This window comes from Anser brachyrhynchus (assembly GCF_964034855.1).
Source record: "Anser brachyrhynchus genome assembly, chromosome: W".
In the NCBI taxonomy this organism is placed as follows: domain Eukaryota; kingdom Metazoa; phylum Chordata; class Aves; order Anseriformes; family Anatidae; genus Anser; species Anser brachyrhynchus.
This window is the reverse complement of record NC_137704.1, coordinates 14,498,790-14,524,062: the sequence shown is the minus strand read 5'-3', so window position 1 is coordinate 14,524,062 and position 25,273 is coordinate 14,498,790. Positions and strand designations below refer to the sequence as shown.

Genomic DNA, 25,273 nt, shown 5'->3' with positions numbered 1-25,273 from the left:
AAAAAGGGAGGAATTGTAAGGAATAGTCCAGCAATTCGTGCCACTAAGGGGTGTGAAGGGTTAACATTGAGGCCTGGGTTTAGGCGAGAAGAGAACAAAGGGATTTCTTCAGAGAAAAACTGCTGACTTTGCACAGACGTGCAGTAACTTCTCACAGCCGGCCAAGAGACCACTAGATAAGGAGGAAGAATACGAGCCTCCCTGTCCGAGCGGCCCCCGAGAAACCAACAGAGACTGATAAGCAGGCGCACCTGGGAGGACTTCGGATTCGGGAAACCAATTATAATAACCCTGCCTCTTCTAGAAGTAGTAATGAATATGTATTAGCCTAGGAGCATAAAAACCAGCCGCCTTACGTAACAGGTGTGCGTCCCGGTGGAGCAGAGACTCCCGGCGCACCCAGCGCTGTTTGCTTGCCTCTATTCGTTTAATAAATTGTAAACTCTGATTGTAATCCTATTTGGGACTCAGTCATTTATAACACCGGCCTATACTTACCCACCCCGTGGGTCTTCATTCGGCCTTCGTGCACAAAGATTACCTAGGGGTTTTGCCGGCTTTATTTGCTTGCTGCCCGAAATTTAGGGTTCGTCGGTGTTATAAGTGAGACCATACAAATTTCTTGGTCTATCAGAAATATTTTATTAATTAAGTAAGCAGGCACAAGCAAAACAGCGCTGGGCGGCTGGGGAGTCTCCGCTCCACCACAGCACGCAACTTTCCCTTTTCAGTGTCGCCGTTTTATAGCATCCAAGTTTCGGCTTGTCAGGACTTGTTGGACCTTCTGAAGCTGTGCAGTTCGTTGTTGGGGGTCGTTGTTTTTCTTTCAATGATCATGCATTGTGCTCGTGTTCAAGGGGGAGGGTAGTGAAGCGGGAAACAGTATTTCACAGAGTCTTTGTTTTACCAAGGATGTTTATCCAACACCCCCACCCCACTATCTACTTGCTTAGTCTTCCCCCTTAACAAGGTCGTAAATTGCAAAACCTTATCTTCTCAGCAGATCCTCTGAATTCCTTTTAAAGACAATGAACAAACACCCGCTAATTTATCACAATCCCTCCTTTTTCTTTTTCTAACATATTTTGTTCATTGATGAATTTTTGAAGCACTTGTTTGCTCAATATTAAAGTTTCTGCGTCATCCTCCTCCTGTTCAAGAGATTCATATTTCGCACGCACAAGCATAAGGTGAGCTGCCTCTAATCGGTTTTTTTACAATCGCGATTATTCGATTGAATATACATGGTACAAAAGTTAGTGTTAATATGAGCAGCAACAAAGGTCCTGCTATAGTTGATAGCAGTGTAGTGAGCCAAAGTGAGTAATTAAACCAGGATTCATACCAGTTCTGGTGGGCTTCATTTTCTATTTTTCGTTTTTCTAACCCTTCTCTCAATTTAGTCATTGTATCCCTTACTACTCCAGTATGATCTGCATATACACAACACTCCTCTCGTAGGGCTGCACACAATCCTCCTTGTTGTAGAAAAATCACATCTAATCCCCTACGATTTTGTCGTACAGATTTCTCGAAAGCTGATACAGATTGCTCGATACGGGCCAAATCCTCATCTACAGCAATGCGTAGAGAGGTAAATTCTTGGCTTTGTTTTACCAGAGAGGTAATTCCAGTTCCGGCTCCTGCAGCCCCCAGAATCATCAGAGTGGCTAAAGTGACAGCCGTAATAGGCTCTCTCTTCCTTAAGTGTTTTTTTTTTGCCATAGCATGTTGGATGTACATATACTCCTCAGAATGGTAAAGAATCCTAGGTATAATTACTACCTGTACACAAAAATCATGAGACGAGTTGAACAATTTCAAAGATAAGCATGGAGTTACCCCCAGAGACGAACATACCCATCTGGTGTTATCTGCTGGTATTAACCATTTTTCTTTGTCTAATTGTGTAACATTTTCTGTAATATTGCATAGATGGAACTTCTTACTGTGAGAAACACTCCGTAGCCAACAACCCAGGCCCAGGCGGGGATCTCAGTGAAGTAGCAATCCATTCGCGATTGCAATGGCGGGCACCCCACAAGCAGGAGAGCGCACCTACCAGCTCCAAAAACACAGTTTATATACTTTTTGATGACAGGACCCTCCCCTGTTTCCCCACTGGAGTGGGTAATCCAGGTTCACAATCTATCTGATGCTTCACAGACAATGCCTGGCCTTCAGTTGCCGGCCTGTTTTTGAGATGGTAATGTTTTCTCCCCTTATCTGGCTTGACTTAACATAGTGATTTTCACCTGATCGCTCTAAGGAGTCTGGTTGTCTGCATTTTAGGAGGTCACCTGCTGAGCTTTCTTATCACTGTAAGCATATCTCAATACCACATTCCTTCCTTCTAAACAATGTAACACTGCAAAAACAACATTTCTATTCCCACATCACCAGGGACCGTGCCTACGCATCTGCCATTCCCAGTTACTTCCGTTAACGTTATTCCTACATCCCTTCCCCAATTGCATTGTGGGGGATCGGTTTCGTTTGAACGGGTGGTCTCTCCCAGATCCCCAATGGCGTCGTAATATGGGGGCCTTATATCAAGACATAACCAGCAAGGTCTAGGCACGTCTGGATTTGGTTGATTCAACAACTGATAACTAGCATTCATGATTCTCCATATGTTATTCCCGGTCACCCCTTCATTTCTAATCCCGTACTCCGGGTTTACTGATTTATTAGCAACCTCCAGTGGTTTAGGGCTATTAGGAGTTAGCATTCTAAAAGCTTGTGTAGGCTGAATCCTCAAAACACTCCCCGACAGTTCCTGATTTGGTCCCACCCGTTGGGGACTCTTAGTCTCTTCCTTCTTTATATAGATGATGCCTCCCCTATCAGTCCCCCAGCAGTAGTTATCTGCTGAACAACATGGTGATCTTCCCATCTAATCAGGCTCCATTTAAAAGGTTTGTGAGGGTGCGCAGACCCAGGAACAGTGTAAACAATCGTACCCATTACTATGTATCGCAAAAAAAAAAAAAAATGGCTAGGGCCCATTTTCCAGAGTTCTTTACCTGGCCACGTAATTCCCCACCGTTTCACTCTCTGCCTCGCTTGTCAGTTCGGTTGCAGCGAACTACAAGGTGCAGGTTCTTCTCGGCAGCAGCAGTGTTCTTCAGGGGAGTTTCTCAGGTAACCGCGACCTTTTTCTGATCAAACAGGGTCCCCTCTCCTCCTTTTTTTTTTTACGATACATAGACAGTTAGACCATACTTATCGAGTTCGTTTCAACGTGAGCTTTAAGTCATCAGGGCCTGCGACCGCTTCCCATTCGCTTTTCTGGATCGGTCCTTTCACGCGACTGGCATGCGTTCACCCCTTCTCAGCCGTCCGGATAGCCGTCTCTGTGATAAGTAAAACAACATAGGGGCCTCCCCACCGTGGTGTTAAAGACGTTTCTTTCCATGTCTTAATTAGAACCCTATCTCCAGGTTGTATCCTATGGATTGCTATATCTAGCCACCAAGCCTTTCGCTTGCAACTCCCTCTGTCGGTTCATAAGCTGTATTAAATAAGGTTTTAATTGGATATCCTGTACCTGGGGGTGATCAGATGGCATCTCTAAATCATAAGGCATACCATACAGCCTTTCAAAAGGTGAGATTCCGACATCGGCTCGGGGCTATGTCCGGATATTCAATAGTGCAAGCGGTAAACATTTCACCCAGGAGGTTTTTGTCTCTATCATAAGCTTTGTTAGTTGCTTTTTAATTCCACCATTCATTCGTTCTACCTTTCCCGAACTCTGAGGATGCCAGGGAGTGTGATATTCCCATTTAATTCCCAGAGCCTTCATCGTGTCTCGGGATACCTTTGACACAAAGTGTGGGCCTCGATCAGAGTCAATTGCTTCTATTACCCCGTATCTGGGTATGATGCTTTCTAATAATATCTTTACCACGGTTTGAGCTGTGGCCCTTGCCGTAGGGAATGCTTCAACAAAGTTTGTGAGGTGGTCTACAATAACTAACAAGTATCTATATCGCCCCGTTTTTGGAAGTTCAGTAAAATCTAATTGAATCTTTGCAAAAGGTCGATGTGCCAATTCTCGTCCTCCTCCCGGGACCCTTTTTCTCATGTGTTGAGCATTTACCTTCCGACAAGTTATGCAATCATTTACGATCCTCTTTGCTATATTATAAATCCCTATACACATATAATATGTGGCAAATTGATCCACCAACGCCTGAGTACCCCAGTGCGTCTGTTCATGAAATCTCCGTAGCACCCTCATAGCTACTGATTTTGGTAACACTTCCCGTCCATCAGGCAGTACCCATTTCCCTTTAGCGTTTTTTTTTTTGTTTTTTTTTTTTGTTTGTTTGTTTTTTTGTTTTGAACCCCCATTTGTGTCATCTTGTCTTCTTCTGTAATAGTGAAACAGAGTAAGGGGAGGGGAATGGGTCCATTCGACCACAGGGAGTTAGTCGGCCCGCACTTGTAGCAGTTTTTATAAGGCGGGCTTTCTTCCTCAGAACAATTGCATTCAATCCCATCAACTCCCCATTCACTCCAGCAATCATAACATGGAAATTCCTTTAAGTCTTTCCCACAGTATTAAGTATTATATTAAGCATTATTATATATTATTATATTATTATTATATTAATTACTATATCTTAAGTATAAGTATTAAGTATTTCCCACAGTCTGGGTAATCTTCCCTCGTTCTTCTAATTCTTATACTCATTAATGCTGCCCTTTTTGCCTCCTGATCTGCTAGATTATTACCCCTAACCTGAGGGGTGAGGCCTTTTTTATGCCCTTTTATATGTACTACGGCAATTTCTTTGGGCTCTCTGATAGCTTGTAAAACCTGGGTAATCAATTCCTGATGTATTAAACCCTTTCCTTGTGAATTGATGAGCCCCCTTTCTTCCCATATTTTACCAAATGTATGTACTACCCCATAAGCATATTTTGAATCTGTATATATTGTACCGCTTTTACTTTTTCAACAATTTTAGGGCCCGCAATATGGCATATAGCTCGCAAGCTTGGGCGGACCAGCTAGGACTCAAAGGTCCAGATTCCACTATCTCAAATGTTTTCCCGTTTACTAACGCGTATCCTGATTTTTGCTTTCCCTCGACTACTCTCGAGGAACCATCCACATATATCTGTTCACCGATGGGTAATTCCACCTCCTCTAGATCAGGTCTCAATTTCGTTTGCTCTTCTATATTTCGGAGGCAATCGTGTCCTAAGGACTCATTTGGTTCCCCATAAAGAAATTGAGCAGGGTTCTGTAGGGAGGTTGTTCCTAATGTTAATTTTGGAGAGGAAATCAAAATTCCTTCATATTTTAATAATCTGGCGTCAGTGATCCATTTCTCTGCCTTCTGTTGCAGTACCCCGCATATATTGTGTAGAGATATTACTTTGATTTCCCCCCCAAAAGTGATCTTCTGTGCTTCTTCCGCTAACAAGGCAGCAGCTACCACTACCTGCAAACAGTTTGGCCAACCCCGGCTAACCGGATCCAATAATTTAGACAAATAGGCCACAGGTTTTTTTTTTTTTTTTTTTTTTTTAACTCCTTGCCCATTCTTGGGCCAGCACTCCGTATGCCGTGCCTGCTGCGCTGTTCACAAAAAAAACAAAACAAAACAAAACAGCCTCCTTAAATCTGGTAAGCTTAACACTGGGGGGCGTACTAGTTCCTCCTTTAACTTGTTCAGTCGTTCCTCATCTTCTTTTGTCCATTTGAGTAATCCATCCTTATTCAGCTTGTTATATAAAAATTTAACCTTTCCACTATAATCTTCTATCCATTGTCTACAGTATCCGGTCAACCCTAACAGTTGCCGTACCTGCCTTTTAGTTCGCGGGGACGCTAAAGCCAATATTCCACTGATTCTGCCTGGGTCTAACTTCTTAGTCCCCTTACTTAACTGGTGACCCAGGTACTTTATCTCTTGCTCCACAATTTGTAATTTTGCCCCTCCTTTTTCTTTTAAAGGGTACAGAGGGTACAGATTAACTCGATTCTCTGAGCCAATCCAAAGGCTCGCATATTCGCTCTCCTCTAAACAAAAAGGTTCCTTTGCACTTACATAAATGTTTAAGGCTTGGCAAACCCAGTCTTCAAACGACCCAAATATGGGCCAATAATTTGCCTACCTCCCCAAACTTCAACACAATAATGAATCATTTTTACTTTATCCTTTCCCCGCCTAAAAGGGGAATCACTCCAATTCTTAATCATTAACCCCAGTGGACTATCTGGGGGAATAGGGGGCAACCTAGCACTAGGCATTACCCCACCCATGGGACCAGAAGGCTTACTCTTCTTCTGTCCCATCTTCCGGAGCGCCTTCACACACACACACAGCCGCTTCCCCCTGGTCGTGGCCCAGTCCCTCGCGGGATGTGGGAACCGCACTACTGAGGGGTCCGCACTCACTTCGTCCGCAATTGGACGTCTCACACAGACGCACTCCGGGATCACCAACCCCAACCGAACGGATCACCGGCCTATACTTACCCACCCCGTGGGTCTTCGTTCGGTCTTCGTGCACAAAGATTGCTTGGGGTTACCGGTTTTATTTGCTTGTGCCTAATTTTGGGTTCGTCGGTGAAGGGCTCGAGCCGGATTTCCCGTTCCCGGGGCCGCCAGAATCGGCGGGGCGCCTCCCCTAGAGGGATTCCCAGTCAATCCGTCTTCATCCGAGTCACGGCACCAAATTTGTTATAAGTGAGACCATACAAATTTCTTGGTCTATCAGAAATATTTTATTAATTAAGTAAGCAGGCACAAGCAAAACAGCGCTGGGCAGCTGGGGAGTCTCCGCTCCACCACAGCACGCAACTTTCCCTTTTCAGTGTCGCCGTTTTATAGCATCCAAGTTTCGGCTTGTCAGGACTTGTTGGACCTTCTGAAGCTGTGCAGTTCGTTGTTGGGGGTCGTTGTTTTTCTTTCAATGATCATGCATTGTGCTCGTGTTCAAGGGGGAGGGTAGTGAAGCGGGAAACAGTATTTCACAGAGTCTTTGTTTTACCAAGGATGTTTATCCAACACCCCCACCCCACTATCTACTTGCTTAGTCTTCCCCCTTAACAAGGTCGTAAATTGCAAAACCTTATCTTCTCAGCAGATCCTCTGAATTCCTTTTAAAGACAATGAACAAACACCCGCTAATTTATCACAGTCGGTAGAGGGCTTGAACGGGAATAGTCCCGGCGAAGGCCGCCGAAATTGGCGGGGCGCCCCCCTCGATAGGTTTCCCGATCAAATTACCTCTATCCGAGTCAGGGCACCAAATTTGTTATAAATTACTCTTTTAGCACCAAATTTGTTATAAATTACTCTTTTAGCCAGAAAGAATTAGTTTATTGAGTAAGCGATCAGCAAGCAAAACAGCGCTGGGCGGCCTGGGAGTCCATGCTCCTCCAAACGGCGCGCACCCACCCCCCCCCCCTTTTCACAGTCCTTTTATCATCGAGCTCTTCCGGGGTTACGTAGCCCCCCTTCCTGGTACTGCGGCTGCGTCGACTGTTGCTAGGGGGTTGTCTCCGGTCCCTCTGGTGGTCGCACGGATGAAGGCAGTAGTCTTCCTCTGCTTGGTATGTGGTGTTTTCCCCTCCTGAATTGGTCATGTTGGTTTTTCTTAAGATAGGGCAGTGGGTTATCGGTTTTGCAATTATATTGTTTACACAAAGTTCTCTCAATCTTCCATCCGAGACAGCAACAGGCAGGGTGCCTCAAGGTTCTCGCCGCCGCCTGGGTGACTCCCTTTGTTCCTTCTTAATATAGCCATGGGAAATAATGAACAAACATGCTTTATACATCACAGGTGATAGGTCCTAAACCCCCTGCAAGACACTCTCACTAAGGCAACCAAGGGCTGTAGGAATTGCCACAGTAAAATTCCTAGATGGGTCAGACAAAATTGAAGACCCGGGACCAGAGAAAAGGGAGCAAATTACCAGACATACCGCCAGAAAGTTCATTAGGGATAATGATTAGAAATTGGAACGATAGGGGCCCCAGAAAAGGGAAAAAGTAAATTAAAAATGGTCCAGTATTGTATGATAGAATGGCCAAAGGAGCCTTTAAGACCACATGTCTTTTGGCCCGTTTTCGGATCCTTTGAAGACTGGGTTTGCCAGGCCTTAAATATACATGTTAATTCAAAGAAACCTTTTAGCCAGGAGGAAAGTGATTATGCAGGATTATGGATCAGGACTTCACGTCCTTTTCCAGCCTCAATATTTACACTAAAAGCAGACGAGAAGTTTGAAGAAGAAGAGAAAAAAAAAAAAACAGGAAAAAGATGATGAATGGGAGTCATTGGATAACCTACCACCTCTATATCCTAACAATCCACCCCCGGTGGTGCATCTTGTAATCCTATTTTGTTCTTAAATGTTTTGACTGTGTCAAGGAGGAAGGTGGGAGCATTATCTAAGTAACAGTTTAGAAGTTTGGGTATATTCGCGGTGGTGTTTGGTCAGTTTCCCAAGTATCGGGGGAGGGGGGCTGACTGATTATCAAAGTGGTAGAACGAAGAGAGTCACTTCTTTGGTGGTTCGGGCCTGAGCCCTGGGAATTTGGTAAGAAGGGGGAGAGCGAATTTATTTAGGCCTCAATACCTTTTAAACCCCCCATATTGATGGATACGCAGGAGTGATTCCTTGTTTTGTGTGGGCTTACTAACAAAGTGCATGAGAAAAATTAGCATTCGTCTTGAAATTCGGTCTTGTTGAAATGTACATTTTGTGGAAAAGGTGGTATTGTTTGTCTAGAAGACAGAAGACTGAGTGCTTCTGGTGTTTTTCCGAAGCCCTGTGGATTTATGATTGGAAGGGGGCTCATTAAGAATCTGAAATAGTAAAGTTTGTATGTGGAAAGAAGAGTTTAATCCCAGAGAATCGGGACATTTGGTGTGGGAATGGAAATGTTGTTTTTGCAGTGTTACATTGTATAGAAGGAAGGAATGTGGTATTGAAATATGCTTACAGCGATAAGAAAGCTTAACAGAAAACCTTGTAAAATGCAGACAGCCGGACTCCTTAGAGCAATTAGGTGAAGATCACGGTGTCAAGTCAAATCAGATAAGTGATGAAACATTACCACTTCAAACAGTAAAAAAGTCAAAAGAAGCTTGAAATTTAACAGGCCAGCAACTGAAGGCCAGGCATTGTCTGTGAAGCATCAGATAGATTGTGAACCTGGATTACCCAGTCAATGGGGAAACAGGGGAGGGTCCTGTCATCAAAAAGTATATAAACTGTGTTTTTGGAACTAGTGGGTGCGCTCTCCTGCTTGTGGGGCGCCCGCCATTGCAATCGCGAATAAATTACTACTTCACTGAGATCCTCGCCTGAGCCTAAGTTATTGGCTACGGAGTGTTTCTCACATTTGGGAAGAAGATTAGGAAAAGATAGTAAAAACCTGCAATAAAAAGGTTTGTGTGGAAATTGAAACAAGGGACAGTAACTTATAAGGAATAGTAATGAATAAATAAATAAATAAATAAATAAATAAATAAATAAATAAATAAATAAAAGGGAATGGGAAATCAAGGAAATGGGTAATATCCAAAACAGAGACGTTTTAAAAAAAGCCTCCTTGGGTGCATATTGGCACATTGGAAGGATACTGTTAGAAATGGGGGCACAGAAAGCAAGAGGACTTTCACTAAGTGTTGCAATCAATGGTGGCCACTATATAAACTAAATGGCCACTTTATGGATCAATCGACTATAACAGTGTCTTGCAATTAATGTTGTTTTTGAGGAGAGAAGGAAAATAGGATGAAATGTTGTATACTGATATGTTGTTTCAGCATCTTGGAGGGAAATGGTATGGAATTAAGTCGGCCCCTGACTGAGCCTTTGGTGTTGGCATTAGAAAAGTACAGGCTGGAGAAAGATAAAGGAAGTGTTAAAAGGGTTGTTGAAGGTGTTAAAGGTGTGGCATGTAGTATTTAACAGAGCTGTTTGAAGTTCAGTGAGCAGGGAAAGAGGATGTAGGAATGCTAATAGTTCTGCCTCAACCCGAGGCTGAGATCTCTAAATCGCGGGTGTGAGCCCTCTGGGGCAGAGGGACCTTGATGGGTCCGAGAGTTGTCATGGAAACAGAAAAGCAGCTATCTCTTAAAACAACCTGAGTTCATGTGTGAGCTCAGATTGCCAATGGGACCGCTCAGGGAACTGTCACCGATTGCATTCCCCTGACCGACCCCCTCACTGAGACCCTAATCACCCCGGAAATTATGTAAATACCAAAATCTGGTTAAATTGGCTATTGGGAATTGAGAATCTATTCCAACAAGGTCCAAAAGAAACCCCTATGGAATTTATGGAATTTTTGAATTTTTGGACCAACTTTGAAATGCAATGAGAAAAAAAATGGACAATGGCTTAAAAAAAAAAAAAAAAAAAAAGAAACAGAGGCAATTGGCTAGCCTCTTTCCAGGGCAATCGGCCCCTGATATCAGAAAGAAATTGTCTGAGGCTGCAGGACAAACTTACAACAGTCAGGAATGATGGGGACCTGGGGCATCTACCCTAGCAGGTCCACTAATTGAAATAAAGCTAGGAAATGAAGACAGAGGCTTGAATTTTTTGTTGGTTATGGGAGCTTCTTTCTCTGTGTTAATTAGGCTGTAAATGTAATAGGAGCAACATATTCAGTGTTAAATAGTTTAAAAGGACGATTAGGAACTAAGACAACTACAATAATTGGAGCCACAGGGAAAGAGGAGGAATGGTCATTCTTACAACCCCTTGATTTGCGTTTTGGGGGTAAGGAACTAACCCATGAATTTTAGTATGTACCAGAATGCCCGATGCCACTCTTGGGACGGGATCTATTAGCCAAATTAGATGCAACAATAACCTTTGAGGATGGAGAATTAATAATGAAGGTACCTGAGTCCAAAGTAGGCCAAATCCTAATGATCAAAGATAAACCCTTTGTTAATATTCCAAGAGAAGTAGAAAATGCAGTTATAGCAACAGTACGGGAAACAGATGTACCAGGGAAGTCGAAACTGGCACAACTGGTAAAGGTGGAATTAAAGGAAGGAGCCAAACCTGTTTGAATCAAACAATATCCACTTAAGATAGAAGCTAGGCACGGGAATGGTGAAAATTATTGACAAATTTCTCAAATATCAGATTCTGGAAGAATGTAAATCGGAATACAATACTCCAATTTTTCCAGTAAAGAAGCCAAATGGCGAGTATAGATTTGTACAAGATCTTAGAGCAATAAATGAAATAACAAAGGATATTCACCCGGTAGTAGCTAATCCTTACACATTGTTAACATCTGTGAAAGGGAAATATAAATGGTTTACCGTGATAGATTTAAAGGATGCCTTCTTTTGCATACCTCTTGATAAAGATAGTAGAAAATTATTTGCCTTCAAATGGGAAAACGTATTGAAGTTTTTGGACCACATATGGTAACAACCGTTTTGGAACAAAGGGGGGGGGGGGGCACTGGTTATCACCCAGCTGGATGATGAAATATCAGGCAATCCTAACTGAACAAGATGACATAACCTTGAAAACGACTAACCTGTTATATCCAGCAGTATTTCTAGGAACCGTTCCAGAAGAAGGACCGTTGGAACGCAATTGTGTGGAAATAATCGAACATACGCCAGCCACAAAGATTTGAAGGATGTACCCCTTGAAAGGTATTCAGTGGGAATACCACACTCCGTGGCACCCACAAAGCTCAGGGAAAGTAGAAAGGATGAATCAAACAATAAAACAACAATTGGCTAAGTTAATGATCGAGACACAGCTGCCCTGGACGAAATGCTTACCATTGGCACTTTTAAACATAAGAACTAAACCACACAGTGAGACTGGATTATCATCATATGAAAAGTTATATGGTATGCCTTATTCTCAAGGGATGCCCCTAGGGAACAATGTAGTTGAGGATCATAGTATCCAGAAATGCATAATTACCATTGGAAGGAGATTACAGGAGCTAAGAGAAATTGGGATGATGACTCAGACACCACCTTTAGGATTTGCTATTCATAAAATACAACCAGGAGACAAGGTCTTAATAAAAACCTGGAGAGAAGAATCATTGAACCCCCGATGGGAGGGACTGTACCTTGTTTTACTTACTACTGAAACAGCTGTGAGAACAGCAGAAAGGGGTTGGACCCACGCATCCAGAATAAAAGGACCAATAACTACCGAAGCCTGGAGGGTTGAGTCCACTCCTGGGGAACTGAAACTGAGACTAAAGAGGAACTGATATCCCAGCAATGAGGTTCTGCATGAATTAAGGGCACTGGATAAAGAGGACAAGTCTGAAGGGAGGAAAGGGAGAAGGCAAGACCGGGGTAGGACCCTCCACTGCGGCGTGTATGGTCTACCGAGGGAGGCAACCCCTATGGGTATTGACCGCCGAGTGAGAGTGCCTCGACCGGACTTCTCCCACACCAAGATCAGTTTGTCCTGAGAAAAATAACATGAGAACCTTTTAAACCCATAATAAAATTGTGATTAGTTTTTCCAGGAGCTGGATCACCCTGAAGGGCTGAATGGTAACACAAGCTCTGAAAGCGGGCCCAACCCCATGATTGAAGGCGCTTCCCACACTCTCAAGATTGGACGGCGAAAAAGGCTTATAATATGACAGGTCGCCAAAGAGAACTGAATTGTGACTGTAAGTGGAAACCCAACGTGGGAGCTTGGAAGCGTGCATATACGAGTACAAACGGGGCAGACATTGTAACAGGACCACTCGGTAACAAGGACACTCTGTATTATCACGCCCCAAAGGGTAAAGATGGATGGGATGGTCATTTTCCAAACGGGACGTGGGCCCTAAAGGGACATTATTGGGTGTGTGGCAAACATGCTTACAAGAGGCTACCCGGAAACTGGTCGGGAATATGCTATGTGGGGTACATAAGACCCTTGTTCTTTTTATTGTCACAAACACAAGGAAATCATTTAGGAATAAGATTATATGATGACCTGAACAGAGTAAAACGATCTATTGATACTTCCTTATCCGGGGATAGTGCCCAAAAATGGGGAAAGGATGAATGGCCTCCTGAAAGAATCATACAGCATTATGGGCCAGCTACCTGGAACCCGAATGAGTTGGTATCAGGAGCCCGAGAACCTATTTATAATTTGAACCGAATAATTAGGTCGCAAGCTATCCTCGAAGTTGTAACCAATCAAACAGCGACGACCTTGGATCTTCTGGCTGATCAATCCACTCAGATGAGGAATGCTATCTTTCAACGTAGAATGGTCTTAGACTATTTACTAGCAGAAGAAGGGGGAGTGTGTGGAAAACTGAACGATTCTAATTGTTGTTTACAAATTGATGATAATGGAAAAGTGGTTAAGCAGATAACAAAAGAAATTAAAAAGCTAGCCCACGTCCCAGTACAAACTTGGAAGGGTATGGATTGGGATTTCTTTTCATGGTTGCCCGGTGGACCATGGGTTAAAAGAATGCTATTTTTATTTTTATGTGGTGTAATGACATTATTGTTTATACCTTGTATGATACCTTGCTTTACGTTGTTGATACGGCGGATAATAAATAGCACCCAATTTGTGATGACTTTGGGAGAGAAAAGGTGATGAAATCCAACTGCTACTAACAAAAGCTGAAGAAGAGACACGAATTGATGATATTAAAAAAAAAAAAAGGGAGGAATTGTAAGGAATAGTCCAGCAATTTGTGCCACTAAGGGGTGTGAAGGGTTAACATTGAGGCCTGGGTTTAGGCGAGAAGAGAACAAAGGGATTTCTTCAGAGAAAAACTGCTGACTTTGCACGGACGTGCAGTAACTTCTGACAGCCGGCCAAGAGACCACTAGATAAGGAGGAAGAATATGAGCCTCCCTGTCCGAGCGGCCCCCGAGAAACTAACAGAGACTGATAAGCAGGCGCACCTGGGAGGACTTCGGATTCGGGAAACCAATTATAATAACCCTGCCTCTTCTAGAAGTAGTAATGAATATGTATTAGCCTAGGAGCATAAAAACCAGCCGCCTTACGTAACAGGTGTGCGTCCTGGTGGAGCAGAGACTCCCGGCGCACCCAGCGCTGTTTGCTTGCCTCTATTCATTTAATAAATTGTAAACTTTGATTGTAATCCTATTTGGGACTGTCATTTATAACACCCCCAAGGCTGCCCAAGCGTGGTCCGCGGTGCCCTGCAGCCCCAGGGAGAGCGGAGCTCAAACTGGCCCGACACGGCGGCAGGGACGTGGCCGTCCCCACACGCGCGGTTCCTGCCTGAGTAGGCCACAGCGCTTCTGCCTCTCTGACAGGCTTGGAGGGTAACGACATCAGAATACGCTCGCTTTAGTTTGAGGTTCCAGCCGCTACTGCCATCGGGATGGCACACGGGGACGGGGCTGGGGCTAGGCAACCACAGGCAGCTTTAACATCTCAGTCCTCCCCGTCGGCCATCTCCCAGCTACCACGCGGGCCACTCAATGCGACCAGACACCAATTCACCCAAGGCAACAAAAATATTTACAGAGCTACACCTCTCCTCGTAACTGTTTGTTGTTTACGGCTGAAACCAGTCCTGGGATAGGATATGCTACCTGGACTGAGCAAAGCCTTTGATATGGTCCCTCACCACATTCTTCTCTCTAAATTGGAGAGGTATGGATTTGAAGGATGGACTGCTGGGCGGATAAAGAATTGGTTGGCTGGTCGCAGCCAAAGGGTTGTGGTCAACGGCTCTATGTCTGGGTGGAGGCCGGTCACAAGCGGTGTCCCTCAGGGGTCGGCCTCGGGACCGGTGCTCTTCAACATCTTTAGCAATGACACAGACGACGGAATCGAGCAAGTTTGCAGATGACACCAAGCTGAGCGGTGCAGTCGATACAACAGAGGGAAGGGATGCCGTCCGGAGGGACCTGGACAGGCCGGAGAAGTGGGCCCATGAGAACCTAATGAGGTTCAACAAGGCCAAGTGCAAGGCGTTGACCTTGGGCTGGGGCAATCCCAGGTATTTCTATAGACTGGGAGAAGAAGAACTTGAGAGCAGCCCTGCGGAGAAGGACTTGGGGGTCCTGATGGACGAGAAGCTGGACACGAGCCAGCAGCGCGCGCTTGCAGCCCGGAAGGCCAACTGTGTCCTGGGCTGCATTAACAAAGGGGTGGCCAGCAGGGAGAGGGAGGTGATTATCCCCCTCTACCCTGCTCTTGGGAGACCCCACCTGGAATACTGCGTGCAGGCCTGGGGCCCCCAGCACAAGAAGGATGTGGAGCTCTTGGAAAGGTCAGTCTCACCTCCGTCCCTGGAAAGGTGTTGGAACAGCTGGAAAGGTATTGGAACAGCTTGTTCTGGATGCCATCTCCAAGCCATTGGAAGAGAAGGAGGTTATGAGGAGTAGTCAGCATGGATTCACCAAGGGGAAATCGTGCTCGACCGACCTCGTTGCCTTCTATGATGGCATCACCAGCTGCGTTGATGGAGGGAGAGCAGTGGATGTCATCTACCTTGACTTTAGCAAGGCTTCCGATACTGTCTCCCACGACGTCCTGCTAGCAAAGCTGAGAAAGCGTGGGATAGACGAGTGGACGGTAAGGTGGGTTGAGACCTGGCTGACCGGCCGAGCTCAGAGGGTGGTGATCGGCGGCGCAGAGTCCGGCTGCAGCCCTGTGACTAGCGGTGTTCCCCAGGGGTCGGTGCTGGGTCCGGTCTTGTTCAACATCTTCATCGCCGACCTTGACGAGGGAATAGTGTCCAGCCTCAGCAAGTACGCCGATGATACAAAGCTGGGAGGAGTGGCCGACACGCCAGAAGGCTGTGCTGCCATTCAGCGAGACCTGGGCGGGCTGGAGAGCTGGGCAGGAAGAAGCCAAATGAAGTTTAACAAGAGCAAGCGTAGAGTCCTGCACCTGGGAAGGAACAACCGCATGTATCAGTACAGGCTGGGGGATGACCTGCTGGAGAGGAGCGCTGCGGAGAAGGACCTGGGGGTCCTGGTGGACGACAGGTTGAACAAGGGGCAACGGCCAAAAACTGGAGCACAGGAAATTCCGCACCAACATGCGAAAGAACTTCTTCACGGTGAGGGTGACGGAGCGCTGGAACGGGCTGCCCGGGGAGGTTGTGGAGTCTCCTTCACCGGAGATATTCAAGGCCCGTCTGGACGCCTACCTGGGCAGCCTGCTCTAGGGAACCTGCTCTGGCAGGGGGGTTGGACCCGACGATCTCTTGAGGTCCCTTCCAACCCCTACGAATGTGTATATACAGGAGTAAAAATACACGTGTTGATAGCGATAGGACAAGGGGGAATGGTTTTAAACTAAGACAGGGGAGATTTAGCTTAGATATTAGGAGAAAGTTTTTCACTCAGAGGGCGGTGAGGCACTGGAACGGGTTGCCCAGAGAGGTTCTGGATGCCCCATCCCTGGAGGCATTCAAGGCCAGGCTGGACGCGGCTCTGGGCAGCCTGCTCTAGTGGTTGGCAACGCTACCCAGAGCAGGGGGGTTGAAACTAGATGATCTTTAAGGTGCTTTTCAACCCAGGCCATTCTATGGTTCTATGATATGCTCTTTGAAAGCGTACAGGCTAAAGGAAGGGTCAAATTGGTGCCTCGGGGGCAAATTTCTTCGCCTTCTACGGTTGTCTAACAGTGCCTATTAAGCAAAGAGATTACCAATCGTCTTCCTCCTCTACTTTCTCAGGAATTAAACACCTTTTGTGAAAGACTACAAGCGCTGATAGCATTAGCTAGACCGACTGGGGAACAGTTGAACACGTAAATACTTACTCAAGGTCCATTTGCACAGGTTTCTTTGAGCAGTTCCATCGGCTCTTCTACGTCAACAAAACAGACCAATGAAAGAGACCAAGGACAAATACAGAAACAGAACAGTTGATCAAGTGCCAATTTAAGAAGCTTTCCCTGAAAGGGCAACAGCATCTCCACCTCCACCCACCCCTCCCCTCCCCTCCCCCCCCCCCAAGTAGTTGACTTCCACAACTATTTTCATCTGACCCCGCAAACGGCAAATTCTATATTACTTTGAGTAGAACAAGGGCTGTTTCTTGTTTCGGTTTGGTTTTTATCATTCAGCTTCTTCAAAAGACTTTAGTCATTCACAGCTGCAATCGTTAACCCCGCAAACAGATCCAGTAACAAAGATCATTCCTCCTGCTAAGGAATCGAGTTTCTTTGTGAGGAACGGAGTCACAAAAATCATTTCATTAGCAAGTTTCAAACACTAAAAATATTTAATAGCATTTTAACGCTCCCACGCTCCAGTAAGCCTTGAACGTAACCGCAATTAAACAAGGAGCACAGCAAAGCCAGAGGTCTAACAAAGCACGAGAGGTGATCGCATTTAAACGCCTTATGGTGCCTTTAGCTAATCCTTCTTCTAGTTCCTGAACAACGGACTTCGTTTAGGAAAAAAAAAGACTCTAAAAATACATACAAAAAAATAAAGGGAACGGCAGCCGAGTCTTGAACGTTCAGAAGCCGACTCAAGCATCCCAGAGCCTTCTACGCTTTGAAAAGCGTCTGTGGGAGAAATTACTTCTCGAAGTTGCGAAACCCACGACTGAAAAGAAAGCGGTAGCAAAACTCCTACGGTAGTCAAGAACAGGCTGACAAGCACCTGTCAGAAATCACACCGGGTAGAGTTTATTCTGCCTCCTCGGGACAGGGGCAGACAACAGACGATGCCTGGAAGCTTTCTTCCAACCTTATTCTTCTCTGGTTCTACATCTGCCAGTCCTCGATGCGGCTGTTTCGCAATAAAAGCACGCCCTTTTATTTGGGAGCAGGGGGAAGATAGCAAGGCCTCAAACACACAGCACATCCTAGATCGTCTTAGGGAGATGGAGACCCACAGGACCGCCGAGCGCTTCTATCTTCGCGTTTCAAATGACTGGGCAAACCACCATCTACACGACACTGTCAACAGACCGAAACATTCTTTTAACTTGCAGAACTATTTCCATCGGCAAGACACACAAGACAGAGGTCATATCCCCATGCTCCATCTTTATTGTGCAAATGCTGCTCAAAGCTCTTTATTACCCTCCATAGACAGCCGTCCAGGAAAAAAAAAAAAAAAAATCATACATCAACAGGGGCTAGATTGACGGGCAACATATGAAACCTACTCGGCGGCGACCCGTACGCGTGCAGTGACGCCTGCGGTGCAAAAACCTTAGCCAGGAGGCCGGCCCAACTGACCGCCACCCAGAATACGTAGATGTACACGACAGCCCGAAGGGCCCGAGGGTGGGCATTCACAGCCATCCGGAATCCATTGGTCAGGTCCAGGTTAGCAGCACACTTCTTGCCAACAACCATTACACGCCCAAGAAGCTGGAAAAAGGAAATAACGTTACCTAACATAACGTGCCACGACGCACAGAACGAACGCGAGAGGAGAACCATCCACAGAACACGGTTAGCTAATCCTTCACGATTCAACCGCTGCTCTTTGAATTACCCTCTAGACAGGAACAGACTACAAAACAGTCACAGAAGCTAAATTTGTCTCGGGGGTTAAAGCCCCCGTCATAGCTTCGGGCAACGTAAGCCGCTCTGGCGGAAAATAAAAGCTTCACGGTGCCTTTTCTTTTGCGTGGCCTCACAAAGCCTTGGAACTTGACTTGCATAGCTAACAGCGAAACAAACACCCAGCGCCGCTCAACCAGCTTTCCCTTTCCTCGCCTCTGACCTGCCCAAACCCCAAGCCCTCTTCTGCATAGTCAAAGTACCACCGCCGCTGTCTGGAAACCGTGAAAACGGGCATCAGACCGTACTTCGGAACAACACTGCTTTTTGCACTACAAGCGCGTAGCCGGAGACCAGCATCGCTTTATATCGCCGCTCTTAGTCAAAAAGCTCAACTCCATTACAAGCTAGAGGCAAAAGACTACAGCATCGGAAAACCCAAAATAGCCTACTGTGCGCCCCTCCGCAACATCCAGAGGAAAAGAGGGGACGGGAAAGAGTCTAGGAAGTTACAAACTAGTTACAGGTACAGCCAGCCTAGCGAAAAGAAAGCTCCCACAGTACTCACGGGTCCGCCAGAATCTTCTGCTTCACATAACCGGACAACTGCCTTCTCAAGAAGGACTAGGAAAAAACACTGGAGCCTGAGGCGAACTATCACGGAACGCAAGGCGCTGGAGGAAGAGTAAACAGTTACAACGCAGTCAGCTTCAGAGAAAGGCAACAGCTTAAGCAAATCACTATGCCCCACCGAACTCGTCCTACCGAAGCAGATTATCAGGTACCCCAAACGCGCACGACAAAACAGCGATTCTTCTTAAGCGATCTTTGAATAGGCAAAGTTCTCTACCTTCTACACGCAAAACACACAAGCGGCAAACAATTGCTAACTGTCCTTCAGTTATGTCCAAATATTGCCTCGGCCAGAGGTAGGAAGGCATCTTCAAAGAACCCGGAGTAATCCGGCTGAGGCTGTATAAACTCTCCGTCCTCGATAACGCCACGTACTCAGGGGAAAGAACATTCCAAGTTAGCCCGTTACGGCCGGCTCTACGTCAGACACCTCCAGACCGAGGCCAAGGTATCACCTGCGAAACACGAATACCACCGATCTGTAGGAAACCATCGACTCGCAACTAATTGCGAGGGAACTCCCCAAATCACCAGCAGACCGAAACTGCATACGGCACCAGAAGCAGGATCCAGCACGCAAGGTGACGGGGGCAACGAGACAGCCGAGTACTTCAGATTAGCGACTTCCGGCAGTTTTATTTATTTTAGATGCGACTGAAACAGCGCCGATAAGACTCGATTCCACAGATGCTTTGCACTTCTTACTCACCATCGCCTTTCACTGCGCGACAATCGAGAATTACGAGCCTTCCTCACACTTCTCCCCCCTATAACATCGCTCAACTGTGAAACAGGCCTTCGGTACAGCGAGCTAAGCAAATTCAAGACCATTCGCTATAGCCAACTACACTCCAAAAGCAGTTCTAAGTTCCCCCCCCGCCTCAAGTGAGGACCAGCAGCCTGCGGGATTGACTGGCTTCTAGATGTTTAAGAAAGCTAGGAAAAGCTGCAATTCTTCCCTTTCACAAGCCACTTTGGAGAGAGCGTGCGCTCGCGTGCGCGGTGGGGGTGGTGCCATAACCAAAGCCTAGCACGGCCGAGCCGGGGCGTCTCTAGAACGCTGTCACGCGGCGCATCAAGACCTGCGTTTCTGCTACGCAGAAATGACTGATTACGGTCACTACTGCGATGCTCGCTGCCTATACGCAGGCAGTCCGAACCCCCAAGGAGACCGACTGCGCCGGCGACCCAGTACGCGCCGTGGCACCCCGGGGGCAGGCGGGACGCGCACCGAAGAAGCGCGGGGTTTTAGAGGCGCTGCAGTAGAGAGCGCCACGAGCCGGAGAGACCCCGACCGACCGACCGACCGACCGTCCGTCCCTCCCTCCCTGCCTCCCTCCCTCCCTCCCGCAGCAAGGCCACCACCCGCCCTGCCGCACTCCCGGGACCCGCGACGGGCCCTCGTTTCAGAGGGCCTGCGAGCGGCCGAGGGAAGGAAGGAAAGAGAAGACTCGCACGACGACGCCGCGGCTACCTCCTCGCCCACGACCGCTCATCCTCACGGAGAACGTTGGCGGGGACCTCCTTGCCCTTGCAGGCGACCTCTCCGAAAGCGGCTGCAGCGGCAGCGCCGCCGCCGGGCCAGGCGGCCTGCGCCCTAACGATCCCGTCGGCCATGACGGCGCCCGCTCGGTACAACGCCCCCTCCCTTCCCGCACTCGGCCCGGCCCTCCGCGGCGCTCATTGGGCCGACAGATCGCCGCCGACCGCTCCCGCGCCTCGATTGGCTGCCTCGCCTGCCCTCTTCCCTTGTCCCCGCCCTCTCGGCGGCTCCGCTCCCGTCGACCCGGTGCTTATCGGCGCTCAGGGAGGTCGCGTGCCCTCGGGGCGCGGAGGGATCCGACCGGGAGGGAGGAAGTGGGCGCCCGAAAACGGGCTGGGCGGCTCCGCGGAGGGAAGCCGGGCCCTGCACGGCTGGGAAACGAGCTCCACAGAACGGTTGCTCCGATCATAGAATCATAGCATGGCTTGGCTTGGCAGGGACCTTACTTAAAGATCACCTAATTCCAACCCCCCCGCCCTGGGCAGGGACACCTTCCACTAGACCACGTTGCTCAAAGCCCCATCCAACCTGGCCTTAAACACTTCCAGGGACGGGGCATCCGCCACTTCTCCTGGCAACCCGTTCCAGTGCCTCACCCCCCTCTCAGGAAAGAATCTCTTCCAACTATCCAGTCTAAGTCTACCCTCTTTGAGTTTAAAACCATTACTCCTTGCCCTATCGCTCCTCTCCCTGACAGAGTCCCTCCCCAGCTTTCCTGTAGGGCCCCCCCTTTGGGTACTGGAAGGCCCCTCCAAGGTCTCCCCGGAGCCTTCTCTTCTCTCTCCAGGCTGAACCACCCCAACTCCCTCAGCCTGCCTTCCTGGGAGAGGTGCCCCAGCCCCCTGGTCATCTTCGTGGCCCTCCTCTGGACGCGTTCTAGTACGTCCCCGTCCTTCTTGTGCTGGGGGCCCCAGAGCTGAACACAGTACTTACTCTAGGTGGGGCCTCACAAGAGCACAGCAGCAGAGAGGGAGAATCACCTCCCTCGACTTGCCGGCCGCCCTCCTTTTGATGCGGCCCAGGATACGGGTGGCTTTCCGGGCTGCAAGCGTCCATTGCATTGCCGGCTCCGGTTGACGAGCTTCTCATCAACCAACGCCCCCAGGCCCTTCTCCTCAGAGCTGCTCTCCATCCATTCTCCGCCCAGCCTGGATTCGTGCTTAGGATTGCCCCGGACCAAATGCGGGACCTCGCGCTCGTAGCCCCAACTATTATTTATGACCCTATCAGCTCCACCCCAAACACGCTGGTGGCTTTTGGGCGCTGCTCCCCGCAGGCAGATCCCCGCTTTTGCCAGGGCAGGCCTTACCTTTTCAGAAGTTGCTCCACAACCTTCCCTGAGAGCCCCACTTCAACTGCTGGTGTTTCTAAGGGGGAAAGCTGCACCTCCCGCGCACGGGGTGGCGGGGAGGAATACAAAGCCTGTGCTCAGCCCTGGCACATCACAACTGGGTTTGTGCTCAGCTGGGGAGGAGGCTTCTGGAAAAATAGGCAGTGCCCCCCAAGGCTGCCCAAGCGTGGTCCGCGGTGCCCTGCAGCAGCCCCAGGGAGAGCGGAGCTCAAACTGGCCCGACACGGCGGCAGGGACGTGGCCGTCCCCACACGCGCGGTTCCTGCCTGAGTAGGCCACAGCGCTTCTGCCTCTCTGACAGGCTTGGAGGGTAACGACATCAGAATACGCTCGCTTTAGTTTGAGGTTCCAGGCGCTACTGCCATCGGGATGGCACACGGGGACGGGGCTGGGGCTGGGGCTGGGGGCAGGCAACCACAGGCAGCTTTAACATCTCAGTCCTCCCCGTCGGCCATCTCCCAGCTACCACGCGGGCCACTCAATGCGACCAGACACCAATTCACCCAAGGCAACAAAAATATTTACAGAGCTACACCTCTCCTCGTAACTGTTTGTTGTTTACGGCTGAAACCAGTCCTGGGATAGGATATGCCACCTGGACTGAGCAAAGCCTTTGATACGGTCCCTCACCACATTCTTCTCTCTAAATTGGAGAGGTATGGATTTGAAGGATGGACTGCTGGGTGGATAAAGAATTGGTTGGCTGGTCGCAGCCAAAGGGTTGTGGTCAACGGCTCTATGTCTGGGTGGAGGCCGGTCACAAGCGGTGTCCCTCAGGGGTCGGCCTCGGGACCGGTGCTCTTCAACATCTTTAGCAATGACACAGACGACGGAATCGAGCAAGTTTGCAGATGACACCAAGCTGAGCGGTGCAGTCGATACAACAGAGGGAAGGGATGCCGTCCGGAGGGACCTGGACAGGCCGGAGAAGTGGGCCCATGAGAACCTAATGAGGTTCAACAAGGCCAAGTGCAAGGCGTTGACCTTGGGCTGGGGCAATCCCAGGTATTTCTATAGACTGGGAGAAGAAGAACTTGAGAGCAGCCCTGCGGAGAAGGACTTGGGGGTCCTGATGGACGAGAAGCTGGACACGAGCCAGCAGCGCGCGCTTGCAGCCCGGAAGGCCAACTGTGTTCTGGGCTGCATTAACAAAGGGGTGGCCAGCAGGGAGAGGGAGGTGATTATCCCCCTCTACCCTGCTCTTGGGAGACCCCACCTGGAATACTGCGTGCAGGCCTGGGGCCCCCAGCACAAGAAGGATGTGGAGCTCTTGGAAAGGTCAGTCTCACCTCCGTCCCTGGAAAGGTGTTGGAACAGCTGGAAAGGTGTTGGAACAGCTTGTTCTGGATGCCATCTCCAAGCCATTGGAAGAGAAGGAGGTTATGAGGAGTAGTCAGCATGGATTCACCAAGGGGAAATCGTGCTCGACCGACCTCGTTGCCTTCTATGATGGCATCACCAGCTGGGTTGATGGAGGGAGAGCAGTGGATGTCATCTACCTTGACTTTAGCAAGGCTTCCGATACTGTCTCCCACGACGTCCTGCTAGCAAAGCTGAGAAAGCGTGGGATAGACGAGTGGACGGTAAGGTGGGTTGAGACCTGGCTGACCGGCCGAGCTCAGAGGGTGGTGATCGGCGGCGCAGAGTCCGGCTGCAGCCCTGTGACTAGCGGTGTTCCCCAGGGGTCGGTGCTGGGTCCGGTCTTGTTCAACATCTTCATCGCCGACCTTGACGAGGGAATAGTGTCCAGCCTCAGCAAGTACGCCGATGATACAAAGCTGGGAGGAGTGGCCGACACGCCAGAAGGCTGTGCTGCCATTCAGCGAGACCTGGGCGGGCTGGAGAGCTGGGCAGGAAGAAGCCAAATGAAGTTTAACAAGAGCAAGCGTAGAGTCCTGCACCTGGGAAGGAACAACCGCGTGTATCAGTACAGGCTGGGGGATGACCTGCTGGAGAGGAGCGCTGCGGAGAAGGACCCGGGGGTCCTGGTGGACGACAGGTTGACCATGAGCCAGCGGCGTGCCCTGGTGGCCAAGAAGGCCAATGGGATCCTGGCGTGCGTTAAAAGGAGCGTGGCCAGCAGGTCAAGGGAGGTGATCCTCCCCCTCTACTCTGCCCTGGGCAGGCCTCGCCTGGAGTACCGTGTCCGGTTCCGGGCTCCCCAGTACAAAAAGAGACAGGGGTCTCCTGGAAAGAGTCCAGCGGAGGGCAACAAAGATGATACGGGGCCTGGAGCATCTCCCCTATGAGCAAAGACTGAGAGACCTGGGCCTGTTCAGCCTTGAGAAGAGAAGACTGAGAGGGGATCTTATCAATGATTACAAATATCTTAAGTGTGGGAGACAGTGGGACTTGGCCACCCTCTTTTCAGTGGTTTGTGGGGATAGGACAAGGGGCAACGGCCAAAAACTGGAGCACAGGAAGTTCCGCACCAACATGCGAAAGAACTTCTTCACGGTGAGGGTGACGGAGCGCTGGAACAGGCTGCCCGGGGAGGTTGTGGAGTCTCCTTCTCTGGAGATATTCAAGGCCCGTCTGGACGCCTACCTGGGCAGCCTGCTCTAGGGAACCTGCTCTGGCAGGGGGGTTGGACCCGACGATCTCTTGAGGTCCCTTCCAACCCCTACGAATCTGTATATACAGGAGTAAAAATACACGTGTTGATAGCGATAGGACAAGGGGGAATGGTTTTAAACTAAGACAGGGGAGATTTAGCTTAGATATTAGGAGAAAGTTTTTCACTCAGAGGGCGGTGAGGCACTGGAACGGGTTGCCCAGAGAGGTTCTGGATGCCCCATCCCTGGAGGCATTCAAGGCCAGGCTGGACGCGGCTCTGGGCAGCCTGCTCTAGCGGTTGGCAACGCTGCCCAGAGCAGGGGGGTTGAAACTAGATGATCTTTAAGGTGCTTTTCAACCCAGGCCATTCTATGGTTCTATGATATGCTCTTTGAAAGCGTACAGGCTAAAGGAAGGGTCAAATTGGTGCCTCGGGGGCAAATTTCTTCGCCTTCTACGGTTGTCTAACAGTGCCTATTAAGCAAAGAGATTACCAATCGTCTTCCTCCTCTACTTTCTCAGGAATTAAACACCTTTTGTGAAAGACTACAAGCGCTGATAGCATTAGCTAGACCTAGCTAGACCGACTGGGGAACAGTTGAACACGTAAATACTTACTCAAGGTCCATTTGCACAGGTTTCTTTGAGCAGTTCCATGGGCTCTTCTACGTCAACAAAACAGACCAATGAAAGAGACCAAGGACAAATACAGAAACAGAACAGTT

At 48.6% G+C, this 25,273-nt stretch overlaps 2 protein-coding genes and 1 long non-coding RNA gene across 3 annotated transcripts in view; 1 reads left to right on the top strand and 2 right to left on the bottom strand.

Annotated features, from left to right (window-relative positions):
• Window positions 1-20,746, bottom strand: part of LOC308184829 (adenosine 5'-monophosphoramidase HINT1-like) — a 74,211-nt gene extending 53,465 nt beyond the window's left edge. The window contains exon 1 of the mRNA XM_080572408.1: window positions 20,573-20,746. Coding sequence (XP_080428534.1) covers window positions 20,573-20,715 — 143 coding nt within the window. The 5' untranslated portion in view covers window positions 20,716-20,746. The remainder of the gene's footprint in view (window positions 1-20,572) is intronic.
• Window positions 8,896-14,116, top strand: LOC308184901. The gene is made up of 2 exons (XR_013943020.1): window positions 8,896-11,666; window positions 12,503-14,116. It is a non-coding gene; the product is annotated as an uncharacterized lncRNA (long non-coding RNA).
• LOC308184827 (adenosine 5'-monophosphoramidase HINT1-like) overlaps window positions 17,207-25,273 on the bottom strand; it is a 55,608-nt gene continuing 47,541 nt past the window's right edge. Inside the window, exons 5-7 of the mRNA XM_080572405.1 lie at window positions 25,167-25,213; window positions 23,282-23,893; window positions 17,207-17,910 (exon numbers count right to left, since the gene is read on the bottom strand). The gene's annotated coding sequence lies outside the window, so the exon portion shown is untranslated. The remainder of the gene's footprint in view (window positions 17,911-23,281; window positions 23,894-25,166; window positions 25,214-25,273) is intronic.